At 46.3% G+C, this 23,626-nt stretch overlaps 1 protein-coding gene across 1 annotated transcript; it reads left to right on the forward strand.

Moving 5' to 3' along the window:
* The first annotated feature begins 236 nt into the window (after positions 1–236).
* On the forward strand, positions 237–7,307 carry tm2d2 (TM2 domain containing 2). Its single transcript, XM_083979108.1, has 4 exons — positions 237–584; positions 1,806–1,893; positions 1,966–2,081; positions 4,112–7,307. The coding sequence occupies exons 1-4, from the start codon at positions 331–333 to the stop codon at positions 4,323–4,325; spliced, it is 672 nt and encodes a 223-aa protein (XP_083835234.1). The 5' UTR covers positions 237–330; the 3' UTR covers positions 4,326–7,307.
* The last annotated feature ends 16,319 nt before the right edge of the window (positions 7,308–23,626 follow it).

A 23,626-nucleotide genomic window follows, 5' to 3' on the forward strand; every position in this document is an offset into this window, starting at 1 on the left:
ATGAAGACGCCCAGTATCAAAACTACGCTAATAACGATCACAATAAACGAAACCGTTTAAAAATCGGTCACCATTTCAACGAGTTGTGAGTACTTTTATTGGAGAAGACGACCGGATCACTCACCTCACTCGTCCAAAGTCAGAACAACCGACCCAAGATGGCTTCCAACGGGTTACGTCTGCGCGTGGTCGGTTTCATCCGGGCGCTTTTTGACGACGTCATTGCGACGAGACAACAAACGGCCGAGGCCCAAACAAAACGGTCGTACGCCACTTTACCACCATGAATGGACATTTAACGAGGATTAATGCGGTGTTTTGAGAGTAACAATGATTTCGGTGAGTTACATCCTGCTGTGCGGACAGTTCCTGCTGCTGCTGACGGTCATTCTGTTACAATGTCTGGAGGGAATTCACTCTCAGAACTCGACCACAGTGGAGACTCCTGCTGCTTCTCCCAGCCAGGGAGCCACCGACTTCACCTTCGACGAGGAGTCCCCCGACAACGTACCGGTGGACAGTATGAATGACACGGACAGGTTCGAGTACAGACCCCCGTCCCCGGTCGTCCTCTGCAGTTACCTGTGAGTCACGCGCTCTGCACTCTTCTTGCTTCAAGGCTAGCGTTAGCATGTTGGCTTCAGCTAATGTTGACAACGCACAGCTGCTGTTGTGACACAACAGACCCTGTTCAGCTGAACATCAATGAGCCATTACACACACAGCAGCTCCTCCAGCTCCTCTTGCGTAGTGATAATAGTGATGTGATGCTTCATGATGTTGTTTAACTCATGGAACATTATGGGTTAGCCTAAAACAATGTGTTTCTCTAGGGTTGAAGAGCTATAATCCAGTTTATTCCTCACTCAATTTGAATCCATAACATTTTAGGGATAGATCTAGATAATAGGGATAGGTTCATTACCTTTAGGTGAACGGTACAGGTCCTCTGTCCCTCATCAAACTCATCAAATATACAATCCAACACCCAAAACACTCTTGTGGACAAGTTGTGACATGCACATTCACCGTGCTATGAAATAATCATGTATAATCATTTAACAATATGATACATGACATGAAGCAAATACTCAAAACTACTTGCGCTTTTGAAATCACTCCGCCCAGCAGCCGTGGAATATAGTTCTGGCTGCATTTGTCTCAAAAACAACTCTGTCTCCTAATGTTACATGCTTATCTCATACTAGCATGGTGAATGTTCAGGTCCCAACTTGTCCACGAGAGCGTTTTGGAGTTGTTGGATTGTGTATTTGATGAGTTGAGGGACCTGTACCATTATCCTCCATTATGTTAGCTGAGCAGCTCACGTCTCTGTCCCGCTGATCTAAAAAAAAACATGCACTGATAATTAAAGGTATGCATCTCCCTCTATGACTACAAGGATTATGGCAATAGGCGAATTTGCCAAAATGTTGAACTATCCCTTTAATGCCACTTTCTTAACTTTTTTTTTTTATATAATTTTTTTGCAGTATTTAGTAGGCTTACTTTTTGTTGGGCTTTGTGTGTGTCTGCGGTGTAAACGTGTGCGAATATATTTCTTTACATTGCCATTGTCATGTGATGTGCTGTTGAAGTTGTTAAGTCAGATGTGATGTCATAATAATAATAATAAGCAGTTGGTCATAAGTCGCAGACAAATGACTTGCGTTTGATGTGTGCTCTCTCTACCTAACTACAAATCTATTACTGACTTGGTGTCAGTTGCCAGTTCTGTCAATGGCAGTTATTAACTATGTCCCTCACTCTGTCTTTGTTTTTATTCCTTAAAATGTCTAATGCAGGCCGGAGGAATTCATCTACTGTCAAGACCCTGTGGATCATGCAGGCAATCTCAGTGCCCGCCAGGAGCTGGGTTATGGGTGTGTTGGGGTAAGAGTTGCTTTCCCAACAGATATAACATTATGAATTTAATAGTGTTTAATAAATATTTATTTTCTCCAGTGGGGTGGCCAGACAGAGAAAGAAGTGAACTACACTGCTGTTGTGTGCACTGCACTGGATAATATTGAGTGTGCTGGACCCAGAGAGTTCCTCAGAGGGGAAGTGCCCTGCATCAAGTAAGGGGAAGCACACTGGAACACACAAAACAATTCATATTTTATTGTAATAATTAAAAACAACAACAACAACAAAAAACAGACAAATTCAACTTTATTCAGCTACTCAGATTTTAAAAGCTGCAATTGCGATGTGATTGGACAAACAAAGAATTTGAGAATTAAAAAATGGAGTAATCACACAATTAACACTTTGTGTGAGAAAAAAAAATCTAAGAAGTGATCAGAGAGGTAACACTCGTTTAAAAAAAAGAATCAAACAATTAGCATCTTGTCACTTAGTCATAAGGTCCACAGATACAATATCAGTTAAGAGTTGTTGTGTGTCTTTATTATCATTGCTTAATATTCTTATGTTATTCCTATTCCAACATCCTTCTACAAAGATTTATTTTAACATGTTTAATATCCAGCTTTGTCATGTGAAGGCTCTTTTGTGTGTGAGCACTGTTACAGTGATACGTCATTAATTAAAATACTGCATTAATTAAGTCATGTGACTTGAATAATTTAACAACACACTAAACCTATAAAATCTTTCAGACAATACAAAAATACAATGTAACCAAACGATACTTTTCTAATCTGTCTTTTTTGGTTGGTGAGATGTAATTACAGAGAGCCTGTTACAGTATGAGGCCACACATCCTCTAGTCTAGAACACAGTCCACAGTTTAAATGAAGATGTTCATGAACACACAGTGCTTGCAACTGTTCCAGTTCCAGTTTTTCTCCATTGGTTTGGCTTATTCCTTGAAACAGAAATTACATTCTCAAAACTCATTTGGCAAAACAGTGTTACCGTTCAGCATGACACCGATAGATCACTTGCAAAAGCTCATATCTCTCCTAAAACAGTTCACTCGTGTCAAAACTAAATTATTTTCTCATATAAATAGTCAGTGCCCCAGAATGCATCATCCCTTTGGCATTGTGTGAGCACTGCAGGTCAATGTCCACCTCTCAGTCTTAGCCCAGTCCTTCATTCGCAATGGTTACTGTACTAGTTTTTGTTTTCTTTTTGTCTAGCTAACAGAATACAATTGTGTATAAAACTAAAAAACTGGAGTGGCCTCCAAGGTTTGACATCACACATTGCACTCATACTGCCAAGGAAACTGTAACCATTTTTAGTCACACACATAAAGTAACTTCCATACATCAGATTAAAAAGAAAATGTAAACAGAATAATATACTGTATAAACACATAAACAAAAAACAAGGACAATTATAAGTAGCCTACAGTGCTGTAAATAAATATATGGTATTTTGGTATTATGTTCTTGACTAATTTTGACAATTGAACAGACTATTGTGCATGTGATGACTTTGATGAAATGAATGAGAAATTCAATTCTATTGTGAACAGTTGCCAAGTGGTTTGGAGGTTTGTCCATGTTGTTTTTAGGATGTAATTTCTGTTTCAAGAAATGAGCCAAAAAAATGGAGGAAAAACTGTCATTCAGATAAAAATCTTACATACATTACTTACATAATCATGATGACCACTAGATGGCAATGTGTACAAACGTATAAGCGCCATACTCAGCCAGCAGCTCTGCACAGAGATCAGGGATGTGCACTGACAGGACACAGTGGGAGCAGCACGAGTGCAGAAACGCTGCTGCAATCCAGCACTTGGATAAAAAAAAAATGTTCCTTTGTGAAGCCCATAATCTGTAGAACCTGCTCAGACAGTTTCCACAAAGAACAGGTGTTGTTTTCATCGTGCCCGCTCCCTCTCAAGTGTTAATCTGCACCAGCTCGTTCTAAAATCTTGTGTCTGCTCACACCGATCAGGCCTAACATTCTGACCACCTGCCTAATACAGTGTTAGTCCCTTTTGCTGCCAAACACGCAACAAACTATGATACACTGACAGCTTTCTATCATAACCAGCATGAACTTGTTCAGATTCAGTTTGTTAAATATTGCTGAAATCAATGTAACTTTTGATCAGATGTTTTTATCTCCTCCCACCAGGCTTTAAATGACACCTCCTACCTTTTTTGCCGTTTGTTTCCCACAGATACACCGGACACTATTTCATCACCACACTGCTCTACTCCTTCTTCCTGGGCTGTTTCGGGGTGGACCGTTTCTGCCTGGGCCACACCGGCACCGCCGTGGGGAAGCTGCTCACGCTGGGCGGTCTGGGGATCTGGTGGTTCGTAGACCTGATCCTGCTCATCACTGGCGGCCTGATGCCGAGCGACTGCAGCAACTGGTGCACCTACTACTGAGAGCGACGGCGCCGTGTGACCATGGAGGGACACATATTATCAGTCATCTGGGATGTGGCCCCAGCCCGCTGTGCTTATGAATCTATGTGCTGGCTTCTTAGACCTCCCGAGGGGCTCCTGAGAAAATACATGACTTCATTCCCATTCAGTTCACTTGAAATTGACCATCTTTAAAGGGATAGTTCAGCTTTTTTGAAGTGGGGTTGTATGAGCTACAAATGCCCATTATGTACACTAGATGCAGTAGAAAGGTCTTTGCTCTCCCCCCACTGAGAAACACCGGCGCATCACGCTGCACCCAGACACAGGCAGTACACTGTTGTCACATTTTCGCATTTTCGCCACCTACTAGAAGTCCCGTCTCAAAATAATACACCAGTTCAAGAGTACGATATAAAGTAAAAATTTTCAATGCATCAGCTGGTCAGAAAAAAGTTGTTGTTTTTTTATCTGGAACTAACTAACTCCTTCAGTATTCTTCCACAGAGTCAGGTTCTGCAACACGCTGTATCACTCCACCTCTTCACACTGCTGATCTAAACAGCTGATAGGCGGAGTGATACAGCATGTTGCGGAGCCTGACTCTGTGGAGGAATACCAAGGAGTACTGAGTGAGTTGGTTAGTTCCAGATAAAAAATAGATTTTTCCGACCAGCTGATGCATTGTACATTTTTACTTTAGATCGTACTCGAATCGAACTGGTGTATTATTTTGAGACGGAACTTCTTGGAGGTGGCTATTAATCGTCCCTCATTGACAACAGTGCAGCGCAATTTCTCAGTGGGGGAGTGCAGAGACCTTTAAACTGCATCTAGTGTACTTAATGGGTATTTATAGATCATACAACCCCACTTCAAAAAAGCTTAACTATCCCTTTAAAATGCATAGGAATTACTATGCTTTCATGGCTTTTTACGAGAGCATGAGAAGTGAAGGTAGAGGTTTCAGTGCTGACTTGTCACTAAGGTCACTTTGACACAGAAAAACAAAGCCTTTTATTTCTGGTTTGATTTATTACAAACAAACCAACGTATCAACATAGGTCATATGAACTGACAGGTAACAAAAGAGTGGAGCCAGTGGACTCAAAGCAAAATGATCAACCGCAGTAGATACATGATTTAAGCAGGCACTTTTACTCGTGTAGTTTTGTCTAATTTTTGAATCCTCATACAGTTGATCTGTATAAGCAGCAGTGAATAACTGACTCTTCAGAACACACCCACTCCCTTCCTGTTTGTTTGTCACTGCCAAATTGTGAACATATCTCTGAGCTCCGTGTGACCCCAGTGGACATATGGTTTCAGTAAAGTGCTGCATCATTTGTTGTGAGTTTTCCCGCTGGCAGCCATCCAATCAATAAGTTACCTGTCGGGTCACGTGGCTTCATGTTTCCGTCTCCTTCAGTTAAAACAAGCAAGTGTGAATATGAACTGAACCAGAGCTGAGAGACAAGCCTCTCTTGGAATACAGCCATGTAATGTCGCCGCAGTGAAAAGTGAAGCACACACAGGTCTGGGGAATTAGTACACATGCTGGAAAGTTTTTGGTTTGATGATTGATTGAAAATACAATTCCGTCTTGATGCACCACATTTCCTGTTACGATAGAAACTTGGTATTTTAGATTGAGAGATGCGGTGCGACTCACCACCTCTGCTCCACATCCATGATTTTGCATACTGAGCAACTAGTCCTCCTCTCCAGTTGAACTCGGAGCCGCGGTTCTGCCGTTTCCCCCAAGGGCAACATTCTACACTGAGTCATCACCAAATCATCACTCCTCTCCTATACTTCAGATTAACAACCGGCCCGGCTCTGACCCTTCACTGTCCTCTGCTGCTGCAGGACTTCTGAGTGCTCTGTTTTCTCCTCTGCTTCGCTCTGCATAGGCTGTCGAACATTACCGCCGCAAGCAAGTACCAACACAGAGCCACATTTGACAGTTATTCCTCAAGCCACATTGCTGGAGCAGTGATTTAGAAGTTGTCAGAGGGAGTGTTTTGAGACTGTAAATTCCTTTTACCTGGAAAAAAAAAGTGTGAGCGTTTCCCTCCTCTGTATTCAGGGGCACAGCCCGGCTCCAACCGCGTCTCAACTCAAAACAAATTCAGATTTTCATCAGCTTCATCCAGCCGAGCTCAGGTCACATATTAAATATTCAACTCTTCACCTTCCACTTTGTTAAATTCCTCCGTCTTTACTTGAACTGAAGGTTTACGCGCTCCCTCTGAGACAGAGCAGGTTTCATTACCTGAGGATTCATAAAAGCCTTTTTAGGTCTTGTGATAAAAAGTTGAAGAAGACATGATAGTAAACGTGTCCTCTGTTCTCCTGCAGCAGCAGTATGCTTTCATCTGTCAGCTGGCTCAACTTCTTTTGTAGATGGAGGCATTGAAACAGCTTTATATATTACATCGTTCCACTTAATTCACTAAATGGAAATGTATCTGCTGTCTCACACACCTATAAGATATCCACACACGAGGTGTTCTCTTAGATCTGAATGTATTTTCTTTTGCTTTTATCTAAATCCAGGCCTGCAGAACTGTCTCACATTACCATGTCACATCCTGTGTTCAAACTGTAATGTTCTGCCTTTGTAAGATAATGTATATAGTGTTGATCTGCCCAGCAGAAGCTTTATTTTATATTCTTTAACTTTAATCCACTTTATTTATTTATAAACTCTGTTTTTTTATGCCTTGAGTCGAATGTGTTGCTGGGAGCATTTTCAGTTCTTTGTTTATTTGACCCTTGTTTTTCAAATGAGACTTTTAATTGACACGTTTCTCCTGGAATAAAGAGAAGGAAGTCCTTGCTCCGCTGTTTTTAATCAAAGCTACATGTGCTCTTGAAAAGCTAAATCTCCCCTGTTGCAAAGGTGAGAAGGAATCCAAAGTGTCTCCTGTTGTAATTCTAAACGTTGGCAGTATGACTCAATAAAAAGTAACTGGTACATCTGTGGAGCTGACTGTTTGTGGTTGGAGGGTTTGTGGATCAAATGTCAATGAAATGAAAGACTGAAGAATAAAAAATGTTGTTGGAGGTCTAAACCAATATAATATGTTATGCAGGTAATTTTTTCTGGAAAGGCAAATGTGCATAAACTTCATACAAAACAGATATTTTAATTAGGTAGTCAACTGATTATCGGCGTGGTCGATAATATCGGACGATATTCGGCATTTTAATGACAATCAATATTGGCCGTTTTTTCACTGATACCCAAAAAATACAACTCCTTTGGCTCTGAAGCAGCCATCTCTCTGCCTGAGGTCACCTCTCTTGGCTTGGTAACCATGTCCCTCCCATGGCCATCACTGATTGGCTACACGGTACATGTGATTGAACTCTGAAGCCTATGCAGCATCAGACTGCTAGTACACTTCAGTTCTTACTTCAACTATTTTATTTATTAATTTTTTTTTCAGTGAACTTTTATACTACTGGAGGATGCCTGCACTGTTTGTTTTAGGATAATCAAATGTATTGCTTAAAGAGATTTTAGCCAAGATCTGTGCTGGAGTATGTGTCATCCGACAAACAGATTTTCAAAAAGGTATACAAAAACAAACATTGTCTCATCCCAGGTGTGTTTTGACACGAAAATGTTCATATCTACTGCAAATGAATATTTGTTCTAAATACTGGTTATTGGTTTCCTTGAGTACTAATAATCAGTATAGGAATTAGCCCTGAAAAAAACACAAATCGATCCCTAATAAATATCAAAGGGATAGTTCACTCAAAATTCACTCACCCATTCACCCTCATGTCGACTAAGGGCTGGGAGAAGTTTCAGAGTTATCCGTGGCTTCTCTGAGTTACAGGGGTCTCGGCGTAGCAGTGCATGTCCACCATGACACATTAAAAAACATCCAAATACCTCCATGCTGCTCGTATGTAATGTCCGTCTTGTATTGAAGCCCCGAAATGTGAAATTATTCCAAAAAAAATTAAATAAGACTATATTTCAAGCTTGTTTGTAGCGGAAGCTCCTCTCCCTGGTTCGTCCGTCCTCTTCCTGGTCCGGCAAAAAGCGCAACTCGCTTTTTTCATGACCAATTAGGGGACTTGTGTGAATCATTCAGATCCGAAGAGTTTTTTGTTTTTTTCTTTGGGGGGGGGGGGGTGTCTCAGCGTCTCAGCTCGGGTCAGTAAAATGTTTTTCTAACAGGCTGACAGTGACAATCACGTGAAACTGAGGCGAACTCATTCATGCTTGCCTCTGATACTGATAACAGCCTACCTATTATCTTCCAATGTAGACGCGCGACATGCCAAAGTGGTGCGGAGCCACGTGCATTCTGCGACGCCGACACCGTTTTTTTTCCCCCCATGCATGTCCGTGGAGCTGTGCGCCACGGACATGCACGGTTCCCTACGTACGTTGCTGTGTCAGGCAGGTGTTTCCCACGGAGCTCTGCCCCGTTTCAGAGGTGAAGGAAGCCCTAAGTGGAAAGACGTCGCCTCCGCGATGTAGAATGTGTTCAATTAAAGTGAAACTAACATATGTCCATTACACACTGAATGCAACATCCCATGTCTTTATTCATTCAGTTTATTTTAATAGTAATAATTATAACTAACAGTCAGTGAAGACCTAAAATTCAGTATCTCCAAAATTGAAATATTGCAAAGTATTTTTTTTTTTAAGCATTTATATAGAAATGTTGCACTCAACGAAATGAAATATATGCACTCAATACTTGGTTGGGGTTGAACTAGTGGAAATTGACTTTTCCGTGACATTGTACTGTAATTATTTGTTAATGGTGAGCACCCATTAAAGTGGAAGACCAGTCCAGTCTATGTATCAGTGGTGACACACAGGAAGGCTTAGAGAAGTAGCAGAGGATGGTTTCGATCCATCGACCTCTGGGTTATGGGCCCAGCACGCTTCCTCTGCGCCACTCTGCTCTTATGTACACTTATTATCACCTGACTTGTACATTCTTCCTGAGTTGAAATGTTATATTGTGCACCTTGTAATTGACTTCCGACAAAACACTGGCATCATATTGGGGGAACCCCGCATTGGGACATCCCCTGCTGCCTTGCCTCCATCCATCTACAGTGACTCCATTAAAGTTCAGTCTACGTATCAGTGGTGACACACAGGAAGGCTTAGAGAAGTAGCAGAGGATGGTTTCGATCCATCGACCTCTGGGTTATGGGCCCAGCACGCTTCCGCTGCGCCACTCTGCTCTCATGTACGCTCATCATCACCTGACTTTAGTGCACTTGAGGTCACACTCTGACAGAGCCAAAGGGACCACATCACTGCAAAGAGCAAAGGTGCAATCCTGAGGTTTCCAAACAGCAAACGCTCCTCACCTCAGCTGCACCTTGAGAGCCTGTCCATGAATACCACAACCAGAATCGGGGACAAAGAGACTGCCAAGCAAACTCGCTCTACTGGCTAACATGGTACTGGCAGTGGTGGGATTTGAACCCATGCCTCCTTAGAGACTGGAGCCTAAATCCAGCGCCTTTGACCACTCGGCCACACTACCTGTGGAAACAAGAGAAGGCGCATTTACGCAAGTCAAGGCGGCAGCCCCCACCTCTGTCAATTGACGCTGTCTCACATTTGGGTTAATGCATGTGTCCAAACTATGTGCTTTACCTGGGTAGCCTACTTGCAGTTTAGCTGTAGTAGTAGTATTTATCAACGTTTGAAGATTAGTAAGGCACACCCCATGTGAGAAGTACCATGGAATTAGAGAAAACATAATTTGCATGTTGATCCACTAGCATCATCTGTTTAGTCTGATGATCACAGATGGAGCTCTTGCACCACTCATGTGGGCAAAGTGTAGCAATTGGCAGTGGTGGGATTCGAACCCACGCCTCCTGAGAGACTAGAGCCTTAATCCAGCGCCTTGGACCGCTCGGCCACACTACCAGGTATCTTGTATTCCATCCTTAGCCACCCAAAGCAGGGTGAGTCGAGACCTAGCACCAGTGCAATAGGTCGCAGAACAATGCAAACCCCGCCCTGCATGCAACAAAAGATGCATTAAATGCCATCAGTCAGTTTGGAGTTATATGCAAGAGAAAGATAATGAGAGAACCAATGGCTGTGACATTCATCCATCCATGGGTGCTGTGACAGGGCCTGAGAGAGCAAGCAGCTTCTGATGGACGAGGAGGGTCTCTACATTAAAGTGGATGGCCAGTCAAGTTTACACCTCACGGTGTCACACAGGAATGTTCACATAAGTAGCAGAGGATGGTTTCGATCCATCGACCTCTGGGTTATGGGCCCAGCACGCTTCCGCTGCGCCACTCTGCTCTCATGTACCCTTATCATCACCCGACTTGTACATTCTTCCTGAGTTGAAATGTTATATTGTGCACCTTGTAATTAACTTCCGACAAAACACTGGCATCATATTGGAGGAACCCCGCATTGGGACATCCCCTGCTGCCTTGCCTCCATCCATCTACAGTGACTCCATCAAAGTGGAGTAAAGTTCAGTCTACGTATCAGTGGTGACACACAGGAAGGCTTAGAGAAGTAGCAGAGGATGGTTTCAATCCATCGACCTCTGGGTTATGGGCCCAGCACGCTTCCGCTGCGCCACTCTGCTCTCATGTACGCTCATCATCACCTGACTTTAGTGCACTTGAGGTCACACTCTGACAGAGCCAAAGGGACCACATCACTGCAAAGAGCAAAGGTGCAATCCTGAGGTTTCCAAAAAGCAAACGCTCCTCACCTCAGCTGCACCTTGAGAGCCTGTCCATGAATACCACAACCAGAATCAGGGACAAAGAGAGTGCCAAGCAAACTCGCTCTACTGGCTAACATGGTACTGTCAGTGGTGGGATTTGAACCCACGCCTCCTTAGAGACTGGAGCCTGAATCCAGCGCCTTTGACCACTCGTCCACACTACCTGTGGAAACAAGAGAAGGCGCATTTACACAAGTCAAGGCGGCAGCCCCCACCTCTGCCAATTGACGCTGTCCGACATTTGGGTTAATGCATGTGTCCAAACTATGTGCTTTACCTGGGTAGCCTACTTGCAGTTTAGCTGTAGTAGTAGTATTTATCAACGCTTGAAGATTAGTAAGGCACACCCCATGTAAGAAGTACCATGGAATTAGAGAAAACATAATGTGCACGTTGATCCACTAGCATCATCTGTTCAGTCTGATGATCACAGATGGAGCTCTTGCACCACTCATGTGGGCAAAGTGTAGCAATTGGCAGTGGTGGGATTCGAACCCACGCCTCCTGAGAGACTGGAGCCTTAATCCAGCGCCTTGGACCACTCGGCCACACTACCAGGTATCTTGTGTTCCATCCTTAGCCAGCCAAAGCAGGGTGAGTCGAGACCTAGCACCAGTGCAATTATAGGTCGCAGAACAATGAAAACCCCGCCCTGCATGCAACAAAAGATGCATTAAATGCCATCAGTTAGTTTGGAGTTATCTGCAAGAGAAAGATAATGAGAGAACCAATGGCTGTGACATTCATCCATCCATGGGTGCTGTGACAGGGCCTGAGAGAGCAAGCAGCTTCTGATGGATGAGGAGGGTCCTTACATTAAAGTGGATGGTCAGTCAAGTTTACACCTCATGGTGTCACACAGATATGTTCACAGAACCCTTATCATCACCCGACTTGTACATTCTTCCTGAGTTGAAATGTTATATTGTGCACCTTGTAATTAACTTCCGACAAAACACTGGCATCATATTGGAGGAACCCCGCATTGGGACATCCCCTGCTGCCTTGCTTCCATCCATCTACAGTGACTCCATTAAAGTGGAGTAAAGTTCAGTCTACGTATCAGTGGTGACACACAGGAAGGCTTAGAGAAGTAGCAGAGGATGGTTTCCATCCATCGACCTCTGGGTTATGCGCCCAGCACGCTTCCGCTGCGCCACTCTGCTCTCATGTACGCTCATCATCACCTGACTTTAGTGCACTTGAGGTCACACTCTGACAGAGCCAAAGGGACCACATCACTGCAATGAGCAAAGGTGCAATCCTGAGGTTTCCAAAAAGCAAACGCTCTTCACCTCAGCTGCACCTTGAGAGCCTGTCCATGTATACCACAACCAGAATCGGGGACAAACTGCCAAGCAAACTCGCTCTACTGGCTACTAACATGGTACTGGCAGTAGTGGGATTTGAACCCACGCCTCCTTAGAGACTGGAGCCTAAATCCAGCGCCTTTGACCACTCGGCCACACTACCTGTGGAAACAAGAGAAGGCGCATTTACGCAAGTCAAGGCGGCAGCCCCCACCTCTGCCAATTGACGCTGTCTCACATTTGGGTTAATGCATGTGTCCAAACTATGTGCTTTACCTGGGTAGCCTACTTGCAGTTTAGCTGTAGTAGTAGTATTTATCAACGCTTGAAGATTAGTAAGGCACACCCCATGTAAGAAGTACCATGGAATTAGAGAAAACATAATGTGCACGTTGATCCACTAGCATCATCTGTTCAGTCTGATGATCACAGATGGAGCTCTTGCACCACTCATGTGGGCAAAGTGTAGCAATTGGCAGTGGTGGGATTCGAACCCACGCCTCCTGAGAGACTGGAGCCTTAATCCAGCGCCTTGGACCGCTCGGCCACACTACCAGGTATCTTGTGTTCCATCCTTAGCCAGCCAAAGCAGGGTGAGTCGAGACCTAGCACCAGTGCAATAGGTCGCAGAACAATGCAAACCCCGCCCTGCATGCAACAAAAGATGCATTAAATGCCATCAGTTAGTTTGGAGTTATATGCAAGAGAAAGATAATGAGAGAACCAATGGCTGTGACATTCATCCATCCATGGGTGCTGCGACAGGGCCTGAGAGAGCAAGCAGCTTCTGATGGACGATTAGGGTCCCTACATTAAAGTGGATGGCCAGTCAAGTTTACACCTCACGGTGTCACACAGGAATGTTCACAGAAGTAGCAGAGGATGGTTTCGATCCATCGACCTCTGGGTTATGGGCACAGCACGCTTCCGCTGCGCCACTCTGCTCTCATGTACTCTTATCATCACCCGACTTGTACATTCTTCCTGAGTTGAAATGTTATATTGTGCACCTTGTAATTGACTTCCGACAAAACACTGGCATCATATTGGAGGAACCCCGCATTGAGACATCCCCTGCTGCCTTGCCTCCATCCATCTACAGTGACTCCATTAAAGTGGAGTAAAGTTCAGTCTACGTATCAGTGGTGACACACAGGAAGGCTTAGAGAAGTAGCAGAGGATGGTTTCGATGCATCGACCTCTGGGTTATGGGCCCAGCACACTTCCGCTGCGCCACTCTGCTCTCATGTACGCTCATCATCACCTGACTTTAGTGCACTTGAGGTCACACTCTGACAGAGCCAAAGGGACCACATCACTGCAAAGAGCAAAGGTGCAATCCTGAGGTTTCCAAAAAGCAAACGCTCCTCACCTCAGCTGCACCTTGAGAGCCTGTCCATGAATACCACAACCAGAATCGGGGACAAAGAGAGTGCCAAGCAAACTCGCTCTACTGGCTACTAACATGGTACTGGCAGTGGTGGGATTTGAACCCACGCCTCCTTAGAGACTGGAGCCTAAATCCAGCGCCTTTGACCACTCGGCCACACTACCTTTGGAAACAAGAGAAGGCGCATTTACGCAAGTCAAGGCGGCAGCCCCCACCTCTGCCAATTGACGCTGTCTCACATTGGGGTTAATGCATGTGTCCAAATGTGACCGGGTGAGTCATCTCCCTCCTGGTCACTGCATGGCGCTGTGTCAGCCTGGCGCAGGTTAATGGGGGGACGGCACTGTTAGGTGATTAAAACAGCTGTGTTGGTCGACATTTTCCCTCTCTGCTTCTGCTGTGCGGTGCGTCCGGTGAGCTGGCCAGCGTGCTTGTTTGTGTCCTCCTGTCGTATCATTAAGGTAGGAATTCTGCATATTTGCTGGTTTGTGTTTGCTGTTATTGGGCCTGAGGCCTCATCCCTTTGCTCCGTTGCAGTGTTGGAGCAACGGTGAGCTGGTGGAGCGACGCTGTGTGTGTGATTGGGACAGGTGTGTTTGGTCGCTGTTCTCCCTCTCTGCCTCTGCTGTGCTGCGCGTTCGGTGAGCGGGCTGGCGTGCATGCCCGAGTCTCCCCGTCATATCACTAAGGTAAGCATGCCGTGTTAGTTATTGTTTGGTGTTTTACTTTTATTGGCCCTGGGGCTTCATCCTCCCGCTCCGTTGCAGTGCTCGGAGCGGCGGTGAGCCGGAGGGAGCGAGCGGTTCTGGTGGGCGCGTGTTGGGTGCAGTAGAGCTCAGAGGTAGGCTGCTCTAATTGTCTGCTGTTGCAGTTTTACATCATTGCGCTAGTTGTGACACTGTCTCTCTCTTGCTTTACAGCGGGGCGCTGTAACCAGCAGCCCCCACTCTCCTAGTTCTGCACACTATCCTGCGTCCTGGTGTGTTCCGGTCATCGGCCACCATGATGTTTGCTGCTGTTTTGTTTGGCTCGATTACATGGTTTTGATTAAATGATTGTTGTTGCCGACGATAGTGACCTCGGAGACATTTAACAATTTATTTATTTTCTTACTTGTTTTCCTTTTTCTTTTGTGGGGGGGCGGGTTTGATAATTGTTTAATTGTTCTCCTCTAATTTGTATTTGAATATTTTAAGAAGACTTTATTATGTTGGTTTTGTATTATAAATAATATCTAATTGTTCTTGGTGTGTGGGTGTGAGGAGGTCAGCTAGACTGCGGCCATCTTAATTTTTCCCTCTCTCCCTGTGGACAGGTGCTGTAGTCCAGCGCGGCGGCCCAATCCCTGGTGGTGGCTTCTTCACTTCTCCATTGCGTGTGTATGCAGTGTCACGGGTGATATTATTTTTCTTGGTTTGTTTCTCCTTCCCCTTGGTTTGGTTTAAGGTCGCCGTGGCTGGCCCAGCCCTGTCCATTCCCCTTTCTTTGGCCCAGTCTTTTGTGAATGTGAAATATTTTGGCAACTATTGAAGTTTTATAGAAACAATATTGTGACAATAAATTATTATTCTTTTTATACCTGAACTCTCCCCTGTGGTGATTCGAGCCTGCGTGACCTTTTTCATTTTTTATAAAAAGCAGTAACTATTTCCTGGGGCGAAACTCCCCAGGTGGCGTTGTTGGCAACCACTCACCACTACTCACCACTCCACCTCGCCACACAAACTATGTGCTTTACCTGGGTAGCCTACTTGCAGTTTAGCTGTAGTAGTAGTATTTATCAACGCTTGAAGATTTGTAGTGTGACAGTGGTGGTCCTGTCACTATGCCTCCAATTGATCATGTGCCCTGGCTACTTGGCCAAGGGGATGTCCCTTTGGGTGACTGGCAAGCGCGCATGACTCTTGCCCGGGAGGTGTGGGTTCAATCCCCGCCCGGGCCCTCTTCACCTTGCCACAGTAGGCACACCCCATGTGAGAAGTACCATGGCATTAGAGAAAACAAAATGTGCATGTTGATCCACTAGCATCATCTGTTCAGTCTGATGATCACAGATGGAGCTCTTGCACCACTCATGTGGGCAAAGTGTAGCACTTCGAACCCACGCCTCCTGAGAGACTGGAGCCTTAATCCAGCGCCTTGGACCGCTCGGCCACACTACCAGGTATCTTGTGTTCCATCCTTAGCCAGCCAAAGCAGGGTGAGTCGAGACCAGTGCAATAGGTCGCAGAACAATGCAAACCCCGCCCTGCATGCAACAAAAGATGCATTAAATGCTATCAGTTAGTTTGGAGTTATATGCAAGAGAAAGATAATGAGAGAACCAATGGCTGTGACATTCATCCATCCATGGGTGCTGTGACAGGGCCTGAGAGAGCAAGCAGCTTCTGATGGACGAGGAGGGTCCTTACATTAAAGTGGATGGCCAGTCAAGTTTACACCTCACGGTGTCACACAGGAATGTTCACAGAAGTAGCAGAGGATGGTTTCGATCCATCGACCTCTGGGTTATGGGCCCAGCACGCTTCCGCTGCGCCACTCTGCTCTCATGTACCCTTATCATCACCCGACTTGTACATTCTTCCTGAGTTGAAATGTTATATTGTGCACCTTGTAATTGACTTCCGACAAAACACTGGCATCATATTGGAGGAACCCTGCATTGAGACATCCCCTGCTGCCTTGCCTCCATCCATCTACAGTGACTCCATTAAAGTGGAGTAAAGTTCAGCCTACGTATCAGTGGTGACACACAGGAAGGCTTAGAGAAGTAGCAGAGGATGGTTTCGATCCATCGACCTCTGGGTTATGGGCCCAGCACGCTTCCGCTGCGCCACTCTGCTCTCATGTACCCTTATCATCACCCGACTTGTACATTCTTCCTGAGTTGAAATGTTATATTGTGCACCTTGTAATTGACTTCCGACAAAACACTGGCATCATATTGGAGGAACCCCGCATTGGGACATCCCCTGCTGCCTTGCCTCCATCCATCTACAGTGACTCCATTAAAGTGGAGTAAAGTTCAGTCTACGTATCAGTGGTGACACACAGGAAGGCTTAGAGAAGTAGCAGAGGATGGTTTCGATCCATCGACCTCTGGGTTATGGGCCCAGCACGCTTCCGCTGCGCCACTCTGCTCTCATGTACGCTCATCATCACCTGACTTTAGTGCACTTGAGGTCACACTCTGACAGAGCCAAAGGGACCACATCACTGCAAAGAGCAAAGGTGCAATCCTGAGGTTTCCAAAAAGCAAACGCTCCTCACCTCAGCTGCACCTTGAGAGCCTGTCCATGAATACCACAACCAGAATCGGGGACAAAGAGAGTGCCAAGCAAACTCGCTCTACTGGCTACTAAAATGGTACTGGCAGTGGTGGGATTTGAACCCACGCCTCCTTAGAGACTGGAGCCTAAATCCAGCGCCTTTGACCACTCGGCCACACTACCTGTGGAAACAAGAGAAGGCGCATTTACACAAGTCAAGGCGGCAGCCCCCACCTCTGCCAATTGACGCTGTCTCACATTTGGGTTAATGCATGTGTCCAAACTATGTGCTTTACCTGGGTAGCCTACTTGCAATTTAGCTGTAGTAGTAGTATTTATCAACGCTTGAAGATTAGTAGGCACACCCCATGTGAGAAGTACCATGGAATTAGAGAAAACATAATGTGCATGTTGATCCACTAGCATCATCTGTTCAGTCTGATGATCACAGATGGAGCTCTTGCACCACTCATTTGGGCAAAGTGTAGCAATTGGCAGTGGTGGGATTCGAACCCACGCCTCCTGAGAGACTGGAGCCTTAATCCAGCGCCTTGGACCGCTCGGCCACACTACCAGGTATCTTGTGTTCCATCCTTAGCCAGCCAAAGCAGGGTGAGTCGAGACCTAGCACCAGTGCAATAGGTCGCAGAACAATGCAAACCCCGCCCTGCATGCAACAAAAGATGCATTAAATGCTATCAGTTAGTTTGGAGTTATATGCAAGAGAAAGATAATGAGAGAACTAATGGCTGTGACATTCATCCATCCATGGGTGCTGTGACAGGGCCTGAGAGAGCAAGCAGCTTCTGATGGACGAGGAGGGTCCTTACATTAAAGTGGATGGCCAGTCAAGTTTACACCTCACGGTGTCACACAGGAATGTTCACAGAAGTAGCAGAGGATGGTTTCGATCCATCAACCTCTGGGTTATGGGCCCAGCACGCTTCCGCTGCGCCACTCTGCTCTCATGTACCCTTATCATCACCCGACTTGTACATTCTTCCTGAGTTGAAATGTTATATTGTGCACCTTGTAATTGACTTCCGACAAAACACTGGCATCATATTGGAGGAACCCTGCATTGAGACATCCCCTGCTGCCTTGCCTCCATCCATCTACAGTGACTCCATTAAAGTGGAGTAAAGTTCAGCCTACGTATCAGTGGTGACACACAGGAAGGCTTAGAGAAGTAGCAGAGGATGGTTTCGATCCATCGACCTCTGGGTTATGGGCCCAGCACGCTTCCGCTGCGCCACTCTGCTCTCATGTACCCTTATCATCACCCGACTTGTACATTCTTCCTGAGTTGAAATGTTATATTGTGCACCTTGTAATTGACTTCCGACAAAACACTGGCATCATATTGGAGGAACCCCGCATTGGGACATCCCCTGCTGCCTTGCCTCCATCCATCTACAGTGACTCCATTAAAGTGGAGTAAAGTTCAGTCTACGTATCAGTGGTGACACACAGGAAGGCTTAGAGAAGTAGCAGAGGATGGTTTCGATCCATCGACCTCTGGGTTATGGGCCCAGCACGCTTCCGCTGCGCCACTCTGCTCTCATGCACGCTCATCATCACCTGACTTTAGTGCACTTGAGGTCACACTCTGACAGAGCCAAAGGGACCACATCACTGCAAAGAGCAAAGGTGCAATCCTGAGGTTTCCAAAAAGCAAACGCTCCTCACCTCAGCTGCACCTTGAGAGCCTGTCCATGAATACCACAACCAGAATCGGGGACAAAGAGAGTGCCAAGCAAACTCGCTCTACTGGCTACTAACATGGTACTGGCAGTGGTGGGATTCGAACCCACGCCTCCTTAGAGACTGGAGCTTAAATCCAGCGCCTTTGACCACTCGGCCACACTACCTGTGGAAACAAGAGAAGGCGCATTTACGCAACTCAAGGCGGCAGCCCCCACCTCTGCCAATTGACGCTGTCTCACATTTGGGTTAATGCATGTGTCCAAACTATGTGCTTTACCTGGGTAGCCTACTTGCAGTTTAGCTGTAGTAGTAGTATTTATCAACGCTTGAAGATTAGTAGGCACACCCCATGTGAGAAGTACCATGGAATTAGAGAAAACATAATGTGCATGTTGATCCAATAGCATCATCTGTTCAGTCTGATGATCACAGATGGAGCTCTTGCACCACTCATGTGGGCAAACTGTAGCAACTGGCAGTGGTGGGATTCGAACCCACGCCTCCTGAGAGACTGGAGCCTTAATCCAGCGCCTTGGACCGCTCGGCCACACTACCAGGTATCTTGTGTTCCATCCTTAGCCAGCCAAAGCAGGGTGAGTCGAGACCTAGCACCAGTGCAATAGGTCGCAGAACAATGCAAACCCCGTCCTGCATGCAACAAAAGATGCATTAAATGCCATCAGTTAGTTTGGAGTTATATGCAAGAGAAAGATAATGAGAGAACCAATGGCTGTGACATTCATCCATCCATGGGTGCTGTGACAGGGCCTGAGAGAGCAAGCAGCTTCTAATGGACGAGGAGGGTCTCTACATTAAAGTGGATGGCCAGTCAAGTTTACACCTCACAGTGTCACACAGGAATGTTCACAGAAGTAGCAGAGGATGGTTTCAATCCATCGACCTCTGGGTTATGGGCCTAGCACGCTTCCGCTGCGCCACTCTGCTCTCATGTACCCTTATCATCACCCGACTTGTACATTCTTCCTGAGTTGAAATGTTATATTGTGCACCTTGTAATTGACTTCCGACAAAACACTGGCATCATATTGGAGGAACCCCGCATTGAGACATCCCCTGCTGCCTTGCCTCCATCCATCTACAGTGACTCCATTAAAGTGGAGTAAAGTTCAGTCTACGTATCAGTGGTGACACACAGGAAGGCTTAGAGAAGTAGCAGAGGATGGTTTCGATCCATCGACCTCTGGGTTATGGGCCCAGCACGCTTCCGCTGCGCCACTCTGCTCTCATGTACCCTTATCATCACCCGACTTGTACATTCTTCCTGAGTTGAAATGTTATATTGTGCACCTTGTAATTGACTTCCGACAAAACACTGGCATCATATTGGAGGAACCCCGCATTGGGACATCCCCTGCTGCCTTCCCTCCATCCATCTACAGTGACTCCATTAAAGTGGAGTAAAGTTCAGTCTACGTATCAGTGGTGACACACAGAAAGGCTTAGAGAAGTAGCAGAGGATGGTTTCGATCCATCGACCTCTGGGTTATGGGCCCAGCACGCTTCCGCTGCGCCACTCTGCTCTCATGCACGCTCATCATCACCTGACTTTAGTGCACTTGAGGTCACACTCTGACAGAGCCAAAGGGACCACATCACTGCAAAGAGCAAAGGTGCAATCCTGAGGTTTCCAAAAAGCAAACGCTCCTCACCTCAGCTGCACCTTGAGAGCCTGTCCATGTATACCACAACCAGAATCGGGGACAAACTGCCAAGCAAACTCGCTCTACTGGCTACTAACATGGTACTGGCAGTGGTGGGATTTGAACCCACGCCTCCTTAGAGACTGGAGCCTAAATCCAACGCCTTTGACCACTCGGCCACACTACCTGTGGAAACAAGAGAAGGCGCATTTACGCAAGTCAAGGCGGCAGCCCCCACCTCTGCCAATTGACGCTGTCTCACATTTGGGTTAATGCATGTGTCCAAACTATGTGCTTACCTGGGTAGCCTACTTGCAGTTTAGCTGTAGTAGTAGTATTTATCAACGCTTGAAGATTAGTAGGCACTCCCCATGTGAGAAGTACCATGGAATTAGAGAAAACATAATGTGCATGTTGATCCACTAGCATCATCTGTTCAGTCTGATGATCACAGATGGAGCTCTTGCACCACTCATTTGGGCAAAGTGTAGCAATTGGCAGTGGTGGGATTCGAACCCACGCCTCCTGAGAGACTGGAGCCTTAATCCAGCGCCTTGGACCGCTCGGCCACACTACCAGGTATCTTGTGTTCCATCCTTAGCCAGCCAAAGCAGGGTGAGTCGAGACCTAGCACCAGTGCAATAGGTCGCAGAACAATGCAAACCCCGCCCTGCATGCAACAAAAGATGCATTAAATGCTATCAGTTAGTTTGGAGTTATATGCAAGAGAAAGATAATGAGAGAACCAATGGCTGTGACATTCATCCATCCATGGGTGCTGTGACAGGGCCTGAGAGAGCAAGCAGCTTCTGATGGACGAGGAGGGTCCTTACATTAAAGTGGATGGCCAGTCAAGTTTACACCTCACGGTGTCACACAGGAATGTTCACAGAAGTAGCAGAGAATGGTTTCGATCCATCGACCTCTGGGTTATGGGCCCAGCACGCTTCCGCTGCGCCACTCTGCTCTCATGTACCCTTATCATCACCCGACTTGTACATTCTTCCTGAGTTGAAATGTTATATTGTGCACCTTGTAATTGACTTCCGACAAAACACTGGCATCATATTGGAGGAACCCCGCATTGGGACATCCCCTGCTGCCTTCCCTCCATCCATCTACAGTGACTCCATTAAAGTGGAGTAAAGTTCAGTCTACGTATCAGTCCTGACACACAGAAAGGCTTAGAGAAGTAGCAGAGGATGGTTTCGATCCATCGACCTCTGGGTTATGGGCCCAGCACGCTTCCGCTGCGCCACTCTGCTCTCATGCACGCTCATCATCACCTGACTTTAGTGCACTTGAGGTCACACTCTGACAGAGCCAAAGGGACCACATCACTGCAAAGAGCAAAGGTGCAATCCTGAGGTTTCCAAAAAGCAAACGCTCCTCACCTCAGCTGCACCTTGAGAGCCTGTCCATGTATACCACAACCAGAATCGGGGACAAACTGCCAAGCAAACTCGCTCTACTGGCTACTAACATGGTACTGGCAGTGGTGAGATTTGAACCCACGCCTCCTTAGAGACTGGAGCCTAAAACCAGCGCCTTTGACCACTCGGCCACACTACCTGTGGAAACAAGAGATGGCGCATTTACGCAACTCAAGGCGGCAGCCCCCACCTCTGCCAATTGACGCTGTCTCACATTTGGGTTAATGCATGTGTCCAAACTATGTGCTTACCTGGGTAGCCTACTTGCAGTTTAGCTGTAGTAGTAGTATTTATCAACGCTTGAAGATTTGTAGGCACACCCCATGTGAGAAGTACCATGGAATTAGAGAAAACATAATGTGCATGTTGATCCACTAGCATCATCTGTTCAGTCTGATGATCACAGATGGAGCTCTTGCACCACTCATGTGGGCAAAGTGTAGCAATTGGCAGTGGTGGGATTCGAACCCACGCCTCCTGAGAGACTGGAGCCTTAATCCAGCGCCTTGGACCGCTCGGCCACACTACCAGGTATCTTGTGTTCCATCCTTAGCCAGCCAAAGCAGGGTGAGTCGAGACCTAGCACCAGTGCAATAGGTCGCAGAACAATGCAAACCCCGCCCTGCATGCAACAAAAGATGCATTAAATGCTATCAGTTAGATTGGAGTTATATGCAAGAGAAAGATAATGAGAGAACCAATGGCTGTGACATTCATCCATCCATGGGTGCTGTGACAGGGCCTGAGAGAGCAAGCAGCTTCTGATGGACGAGGAGGGTCTTTACATTAAAGTGGATGGCCAGTCAAGTTTACACCTCACGGTGTCACACAGGAATGTTCACAGAAGTAGCAGGGGATGGTTTCGATCCATCGACCTCTGGGTTATGGGCCCAGCACGCTTCCGCTGCGCCACTCTGCTCTCATGTACCCTTATCATCACCCGACTTGTACATTCTTCCTGAGTTGAAATGTTATATTGTGCACCTTGTAATTGACTTCCGACAAAACACTGGCATCATATTGGAGGAACCCCGCATTGGGACATCCCCTGCTGCCTTCCCTCCATCCATCTACAGTGACTCCATTAAAGTGGAGTAAAGTTCAGTCTACGTATCAGTGGTGACACACAGAAAGGCTTAGAGAAGTAGCAGAGGATGGTTTCGATCCATCGACCTCTGGGTTATGGGCCCAGCACGCTTCCGCTGCGCCACTCTGCTCTCATGCACGCTCATCATCACCTGACTTTAGTGCACTTGAGATCACACTCTGACAGAGCCAAAGGGACCACATCACTGCAAAGAGCAAAGGTGCAATCCTGAGGTTTCCAAAAAGCAAACGCTCCTCACCTCAGCTGCACCTTGAGAGCCTGTCCATGAATACCACAACCAGAATCGGGGACAAAGAGAGTGCCAAGCAAACTCGCTCTACTGGCTACTAAAATGGTACTGGCAGTGGTGGGATTTGAACCCACGCCTCCTTAGAGACTGGAGCCTAAATCCAGCGCCTTTGACCACTCGGCCACACTACCTGTGGAAACAAGAGAAGGCGCATTTACACAAGTCAAGGCGGCAGCCCCCACCTCTGCCAATTGACGCTGTCTCACATTTGGGTTAATGCATGTGTCCAAACTATGTGCTTTACCTGGGTAGCCTACTTGCAGTTTAGCTGTAGTAGTAGTATTTATCAACGCTTGAAGATTAGTAGGCACACCCCATGTGAGAAGTACCATGGAATTAGAGAAAACATAATGTGCATGTTGATCCACTAGCATCATCTGTTCAGTCTGAT

This window comes from Trachurus trachurus (genome assembly GCF_905171665.1).
Source record: "Trachurus trachurus genome assembly, chromosome: 9".
In the NCBI taxonomy this organism is placed as follows: domain Eukaryota; kingdom Metazoa; phylum Chordata; class Actinopteri; order Carangiformes; family Carangidae; genus Trachurus; species Trachurus trachurus.